Source organism: Teleopsis dalmanni, chromosome X, assembly GCF_002237135.1.
Source record: "Teleopsis dalmanni isolate 2A chromosome X, ASM223713v2, whole genome shotgun sequence".
NCBI lineage: Eukaryota > Metazoa > Arthropoda > Insecta > Diptera > Diopsidae > Teleopsis > Teleopsis dalmanni.
Genome location: NC_051848.1, coordinates 11,106,928 through 11,115,800, shown reverse-complemented (window position 1 = coordinate 11,115,800; position 8,873 = coordinate 11,106,928). Strand labels below are relative to the sequence as shown.

General features: G+C 33.8%; 1 protein-coding gene across 1 annotated transcript in view; it reads left to right on the top strand.

Moving 5' to 3' along the window:
• Positions 1-799: 799 nt before the first annotated feature.
• Positions 800-8,873, top strand: part of LOC119688176 (protein O-mannosyl-transferase TMTC2) — a 101,399-nt gene continuing 93,325 nt past the window's right edge. The window contains exons 1-2 of the mRNA XM_038102861.1: positions 800-810; positions 912-1,175. Coding sequence (XP_037958789.1) covers positions 800-810; positions 912-1,175 — 275 coding nt within the window. The remainder of the gene's footprint in view (positions 811-911; positions 1,176-8,873) is intronic.

Sequence of the window (8,873 nt, the reverse complement as noted above, 5' to 3'; positions counted from 1 at the left end):
CCCGCAGCTTTTGAGTGTTGGCATTTGATTTCATTGGTATGAAAATCAATTATTAACCAATAAACTGAAATTAATTGAAAATATTAATAATCACATAATATCGCGTGTTAAACACTGAACTCTAGTCCGCAAATTTTCCAACGGACTGCATAAATAATCGCTCGCTAAATTATCGTCAATTTTCGCAGGCTCCAAGGATCCGAAATCGGAAAACTGAAATCTAAAATCTAAAATCTGCAAACGCGGTAATTTGCAGCACAAATACCAGTGTTGCCCATAAAAGCTTAATGATACAAATTAAAAACTTAGCAATTTAATCAATTATTCAGTAAATACGCAAAAATTAAAGTGCATAATATCAATTCGTTTGAAAGCGTTAACCAAATAAAATATGCAAAAATGAAGAAGGCCAAGGGCACAGTAAATCCAGTGGTGGTTGCGGAGTTGGACAAAAAAACCAACAACCACAATAATCGCAACTACAACAAAATCAACAACACTAACAACACTAACAACAACAAATACAATAATAATTTAGGCAATGGCCGTAATGAAATTACTGCTATCAATAATAATAAAAATAATAACAACAACAACAACAACAATGAGAAAATAATTTTGAATAATAACAACAACAATAAGAACAAGAACAACAACCATGATAAATATAATACCATCAAAACTAATAATAATAATGCAAACAACAGCAACAACAACAATATTAAAATGAATATGAGTTCCAACAACAACAACAACAACAACAACAACAACAACAATAATAATAATAACAACAACTGTAATGGTATCAAAGTTAATATGAACAATAACAACAACAACAACAACAACAACAACAAAACCATAATGAATAATAATAACAATAAGAATAAAAATAATAACAACAACACCAACAACAAAACCAACTTCAATAATAACAACAACAACAATAATAAGAATAAAACCAATAACAACAACACCAATATTGGTGGTAATGGGTTACATACCAATACCAATACAATTAACAACAACAATAATAATAATAATAACAACAACAACAACAACAACAACAATGCCAATAATAATCTGGAAAAAATCAAGAAACTAAAGGCCAGAAACAAGCAAATCTCCTACTTCGTACGAATTAGTAACTTCGCTGATAAGATTGCTCAGAGCACAAGGTAAGTGGATTAATCGATTTTACTTATATTCTTAGTTCTTAGTTTATAGATTGGATCTTATAATAAACAATTACGAAAAGATGAGAAGATTCTATAGCACTTCCGTATAGTTATTAAGCTTGTGGTAAGTTTGTTGCCAGGTCACAACCGATTAGTAAACTATACTAGAAGATTGCATCATCCATTTAATCATTCCTCTCGCAGTTGTAGAGAGCACGATGACAGTACCTCACACGTGCTTGTTACTATTCAACATAAGCGCTTCGTCATGAAACCACTTTGTGGGCTATCTTTTTTGAAGATTTTGACCAACTTCAGGACTTTCGTCTAAACAATATTTTCGGCTATAGGTTTTTAAACTCTAAGTTTCTTATGCGTCAACACAATACGTCAACAGATCTAAATGGACTTTTATGATCGCCGGTATAATCTAACCCAACCTAAATAGAATCATTTTGTCGCATAATCTTATGTGATAATTTTATTAATTGCAGACTTCTCTTTTAGTCATGTGCACTTTAATAATGGATGCTAAATTTGAAACATCTATTCGAGAACAGGTCTTTATAAAGTTCAATAAACACACAATGTTTGATGAACATCAATCAATTTCTAACTAATTCCTAATTTTTTTGTCGACCATAGTTCCTTATGATAAAAAGAAACTAGAAGTGTTTGAATAGTAATGAAAAAACTACAACAAAAATTTTGATTAATTTATTGAAATTTGGCTGATCATACAACGCTATTTCAAATATTGCCAAGTACTTATCCATCTGTGATCTTAGGAAATATTCTTATTTTTATTTAATTAGTTAATAGTCAGTATATAATTTGTTGGACTGCAAGTGTCAGGCTTATAACTTATACCCGTCAAATAAAAAACGATGACAAATCATGTTTTTCGACAAGTAGCCAAGGCTGCACGAATTTCTATAAATTTATTAAAGTTTTTGTTGTTGTTTTTGTTGTCTTTTTTAATGTTCGGACTCATCAATCAATTCCTTTTTAATTTAGTGAAAATAATACTAATAGGTCCTTTTACTATAGCTTTTAACAAGAATTTAAAAAAAGATTTTATAAAGATGTTTTCAAAAAGTAGTGAACTACAACAACAAAAATTGATTTTTGATTGATTTTTGGGCTAACCATACAGCTGTTTCGAATATTGCCAAACACCCATCATCAGTGGTCTTGAAAATAATTCTTGTATTTAATTATTCGTAAATAATATTTTGAAACTGCAAGTACCAGGAATCGAACTCGTGTCCTGCCAAATTTGCAGCTCAAAGTCAGACCATCTTAACCAACTGACCCAAGCCGTACTTGACTTTTATGTTCGCACATAAAAAATTTTGTAATATTTTATAGATTGATTAAGGAATCTCGGAGTTTCTTTCAGGGTTATAGTAAGATAATTTTTTTTATTCCCTTTTTGTAAAATATAACTCAATTTCTTTCCTAAAAAACCTCAGGTATATGTCTACATCTAGATATATATTATTTCATATATATATATAACCCATAATACATGTACTTTTTTTCACAATGCTATAAAATTCCCAAAACTTCGAAGATTTCGAAATATCTAAAGTCCTCCAAAGTTCTGAAGCTACGTAGAAACTTCAGATAGCATCGAAGTAGCAAATGGAATAATTTTTCACCGTTTATCAACAAATCCATGTATGCCACAGATAGCAACCTTGGGGGTAGATCACCGAATGCAAATAGAATTTGCACATAAGCAAATTTATACTGTCCGTTCCGGCGTGGCTCAAAGTTTTGGATTTTTATTAAATTAATTGCGTGTGCACTTTAGCACTCGGCGGACTACGTTGACAACTTTTTCAATAAGCGAGAAAAAAGTTTTTGTGATTTTCAGGCTCGAGGTGCAGAAATAAATTATTTTGTAGTCCGCAGGCAACAACGGAAACCAAAACAACAGCAAACTAAATTGCAAAAAAAAATTATACTTATTTTAAAAAGCAAAACAAAAGCCAAGAACAATGGCAAAAAATATTGCAAAATGATTTATTTTTGTATAAAATTAAAAAAAAAAGTCTTTCTCATTTTGAAAGGCTCTTAATTTGTACCGACGTCTTTAATGTGAACGGACTACTTCCTATTCCTTATATCCTTGGTAGCTTACACTAAGCTCGAGATCCTGGCGACCACAATTTGTCAATGCGTAGCACGAACGCCCATTGCCAGAGGCCAAGAACAAAAGAAATATAAATAATAAAGACAAAAAGAAAAACAAAAAACAAAAAACAAAAAACAAAAAAATACAAGCTAAAATAGAAAAAAAATTGAAAAAAATATATAAAAAAATATTTTTCACAAGTCGCTTAAGCGGAGGATGTGAACAACTTTTGTGTCGTTCCTTGTTTTGGCATATTGAAAATGGACCGAAAGATTAAAAATTCTTGAAATGTCCGGCGGAAATAATTACGCTACGCCATTTTGTACTTTTGTATAAAGCGAAAGACTGAAAAAAACACCAAATAAAAATCAAAAACAAAAAACAAAAAAAAAGTTTAGAAAAAGCAATGGAAATTGCGAAATAAATACGCAATATTCACACAATCTTATACCAAACGGCCATACGCTTCTACAAGCATACATCCAAACACACACAACTAGATGGCGGGAGGGACATTTCCGAAGTATGAAAGCAAGAAGCTGCATTCTGCAAAGCCAAACAACAACAAAAACAATTTTTACGACATGTACCGGAACATGACTAGCATAACAAATCCCACGAATTCCTAATTTCCAATGGCAGCACATTAAAGCGCACACACTCGCAAGAACGAAAGCATTAGAAAACACACACACACACACATACACACGCATACACGCATACAACGGCTAGGCGGACTGGACGCATAAACGCATGAACGTGTAAAAGTACCAACGTGAAGTGAACGAAATATTTGAAACTGCGCTGCGATTTGAAAGCGATTTAACGGCGATACAAAACGCATTAAAATACAAACGGACGAGCGGAGGAACACGTCTCTATGTCCCTCGGCATCCTTTTAGTGCTTTTAGTAAAAAGAGAAAGCAAAGATGCAAAAGTAAGAATAATTCGAACATCAATTAATAGTGGAAAATAATCAATGAAAGCTATAAAGTTTCTGATGACAGTGGCGTTTTACTTCTTCGACTGTCCGACTTTCACTATGTCAAGGACTTTCAATACCTACGCTTTTGGTGTCCAATAGAAATTGTTATGGTACGACGAGTCCGGGTGTAGATGGAAGAATGCTGTCGGAGTAGATATTGTTGGCGAAAATTGTTGGGGCTGTCAGAACTATTTCTTGCAATTTTGAGTACAAATAAATTAAATATTTTTTTAAAGTTGACTTCGAAGTCAATGCGCTACATTTTTCACACAACCAAAATTTTATGAAAGGTTTTCAATGCTAACATTTAAACGAGTTAATATGCACAGGTTGTTCTACAAACAGAAAAATTTGTCATCTATTGGTTCAAGAAACTTATTTCGAAAGCTTTAAGAATGCATTTTGAATTTTGGATATGACCATTCTTAGTAAAAACTATGGCTTTAAGTCGATTAACAAACGAATCGCAAATAAATTGATATCTCTATGAGGTACACTTGATTTCTTGTTTGCTTACGAATAGCTTATAGACTTTCCCAGTCTTTCTCAACAAGAGAAGGATATTCAGTCAAGGATAATTCATCAATAATTTTGGTGAAATGCTTTTTCTTTTCAAACCCATTACTTTTTAAATCGTTAATAAGTGTTCGTTGCATATTATTTACATGCTTAGCTGAACAGACATCTATCTACAACTGAATACCGAATATTGTACTATTTTAGGCCTTACTCTTCGAAACACTTACCACGCATATACGATTCTGTATTCCGACCAACAACATGAGACGTGACACCACAAATTTTTGTTATTACTAAATAAGATTTGAAATACATAAATTTTTTTCCTTTCAAGTTCTTCGGAAGAATGCGTTCTATAAATAATGGCTTACGATTTTCAGCTCAAAATATACTCACAAAGTACTATCGCTCTGGACAAGTACAATTTATTCATACTGACTTGTTAAGGAGAATGGGTTGAACCAATGACAGCTGGTGGTTTTCCACTTAAAACATAGAAGTTATAGCTTCATAACTGGTTATGGTTATGAAGTCTATAGTTATGAAATCCTGACAAGTAATGACTTATTCGGGAGAATGCGCTGCACTATTCGTCGTCACAAGTAATGACTTTAACGGTAAAGTGTGCTGTCCCTATGAGAAGTGTAATAATATATTTATCTTGCTTAATATATGGTTACAAAATAGTAATAGAATAATAAATAGAATAAGTAATATTTCAACTTATTCTACCGATATTGGTTTTCCGTTCAAAATAGGGCTTCATGTGCTATAAACCGAGTATAACTCGGGACACATAAACCTTTTTGAAACTGAACTATTGAAGGTAAGAAGCAAAATGGTAATTACGGTATTTCGCTTAGAATATAGTGGAGTCATATTATCTGTATATTCCATTAAGGATATATTTTTTAATTAACTTAAATGTAAATATTTTTGCATGCTTGAAAATAATATTGTGGAAAACAAATAATAATATTGCAGAGTTCGTGCCCATCGATATGACATACCCGTATTTTGAAAGAAAGTAACCCTATGCTCCACTTAGGAGAGTGGGACATCAGTAAGTAGGTAAGTAAGTAACCAGTATATCGTTAGTTTAAAGTGAAGAGGAGCTAAATTATATTTACCAATAATTATATGCATACAATCGTAAAATTATGGATCCCTGCTATTTAGAGAATTAAGAAAAAACATGACATCTGTATTTAAGATTTCAAAAAATATTAAAACCTTAAAGATTTATTAAGTTTCGCGACTCTCTTGTAAAATTGGAAAAGGTGCGCTTAGCACATTCTCACTCTAAGCCGACGATGCAATGAGCTATCAGAGCTATCAGAGAGTTGGCACTAGTGCGAACAGTTTAGGAGTTTTAAATTGCTTACAAGCCAATTGGGTCATCCTGCATTTTTAGTCACCCTGTTTTCTGCGCCATTTTCGCTAATAAATTTGCGAATTTCACATTTTTACAATACTAAGCGAGTTGTGGTACCGAGTTTAATAAGTGTTACATTTTTCCACACTTCATCAATATTTTTGAAGTAAGACGTCTCCACTACTCCTACCCTAGAATATCATTTGCACCACAATACCAATCCGAAAAAAAAAACCATATACGATAACATCGGCATATTGACTCCGTTGTGTGTGGAAGTTCACGATTTGTGTCGACAAAAAGGAAATTGCTTTGCACATTACACGAATTATCAACTAATTTAGTACGTAAGTCGGCAGGGAAACACATGTACTCACATAATTCCGGGTCACGCACATGGCGCGCCAATAATTGCGTTCGAATCCGTTTCACTTCACACATCTCAAACGATTACGGCAAATAAATTCAAATCAAAGTGATTCGCTCTACACGAGTTGCGAAATGCGAACTGCGAAAAAGTGCTAAACCGTCGTCGATGTTGGATGTTGGAGAGGTTGGCATGAGGGAAAAGCAAGGGAAAGGAAAAAAAACCAAAAAAAAGAGCGAAAAAAAATCATAAAAAAACTGAAATGGATTCTTAATTACCAAAGTGGATTCACGCATAAGCAGATATCGTACTCGATAGTATCACCAGTCGCAGCCACGATGAAATCCGCCAAGGCAAATGATGAAGATACAAGGCAAGTGGAGGCTGCTCATTAAAATTTCAAATCACTGTGATTATGATTTTTGAATTATTCATAGCGCAAAATAAACTTATTTTCGGTTTTCGGTTTGTGGTTTGCGGTGGATCCATACAAACGTTTTCTTTCACAAATTTGCCGGTCCTCCCCTCCGTCATCTCACAACGCAATCTATGAATGTGGATGCCCATAAATAAAAATAACATCTTTTTTCCGATTGTCTTATTTACTTTTATGTTTTTATGTAGATTTTAATACGAAAAACCAATTCGCTCAATTCGCTGAACGCAACCGAAGCTCCAACAACAATAAGAATGTTTACAACAAAAACCAAAACGAAAAGTAAATCAACAAAGCACACAGAAGAACTGCAAAAAAAGAGAATAAAGAAAAGTAGAAAAAAAATATAAATATGAAGTCAGAATCAAAGAAATCAAAGAAATATCGGAACAAATCTACAGGAAATCGAAGTGTACGTTTAAGTGAGTTGATGGCTTACGTTGACAAACGAGTGGTTAGTTCGATGGAAGAGAGCTGAGGTGGGAAGGAGCGATTCCATAGAGGTAGCGTACAGAATGCCTATATTAAGAATGTCTTACGTTTAGTTTCAATTGAAAAGTTTATTTCCTGTCACGCGGCAAAGTGAATTAAAATTGTTTCAATAGCGCCGCGGCGGCTATTGGCATAACGCTGCCGCCATCGTCCGTCTGGCAATCCGCAGCCGTCGTGGAGTTTTCTTGAATCATTTTCATTCTCCTCTTTATTTACTCACTTTTCATCTTTCATTTCATTTCGTTTTGTTTTCCATTGTTTTGTTTTGTTTTGTTTTGTTTTGTTTTGTTCTGTTACATTTCTATTTGTTTATTTGTTTATTATTGCTGGCATTGTTGCGCGATTGTTTTTATTCTTCTTCTTAGTCTTCATTTTTTTGGTCCCTTATTTTTGTTTTTCTCTCCCTCTCCCTCTCCTTCTTGTTGTTGTTGTTTTTGTTGTTATTGTTTTTATTTGAGTAGCATGCCTTTCAATTTTATACTTTAAATAACATTGGAAAATGGTTTTCTACTTGCTCGAGCCGAATTACTTCAGCTACAAAGTTTTCACTTTTCATAAAACTTTTGCCCTTTTCCCATTCCTCCTCATCCTCCCCATCCTCCCCATCCCCCATCCCCCTACTCCCAACTCATTTACAATTTATTTGTTGCATTCGTAGTCCTTATCTGGTGTCTCCGTTTTGCGCATAAATAAGCTTCAATTGTGATTTATTTCTCATGTGCCGCGTAAGGCTTGTGGTGTCTGGTGTGTGGTGTTCGGTGTACGATGTACGGTGTACGGTGTGTGAAGCGAGAAACGCGGAACGCAGTGTGTGCTGATAACCACTTTCCACTTTCTACCCCAACCCATCTGTCAGGGTTTGCTATATTTTTGACTTACACTGCTGTATTTAGCCAGTGCTTGCCTCTTCATTTCTACACTTGTGGCAGCAGTCATGCCCCTTTTCAAGTTGATTTTTAAATGTGTTGATATTTCTTCTCTAATTTTTTTTTTTTTTTTGTAATTTTTTTTGTCGTCAATCATTTCTATTTTCTATTTTTTTTTACGATTATTTTTATTTTTCACTCTTTTATTTTCGTCCCCCCCTTTCGATTTAATTTTCTTTCATTTTTATTCGATTCGATTTACACAGTTTAGAGATTGCTACACCGTTGAGTGTAGTTGTGTGTTGTGACTGCGATGCAAACGACCCTCATTGTTATTCGCTCGTTTTCAAATCGGATTTTCGTCTTCTGGTCTATTTTTGTGTGAAATTCTTATCTGCCGGGATAATAGACCTTTCACAGTTACGCGCCCCGTCGCGACCGCTTGCTTGCACAATTATTCTTTACTACACCATCGTTGTTGATGTATGGAAAGATGTTGGGTTTGCGAATGAATG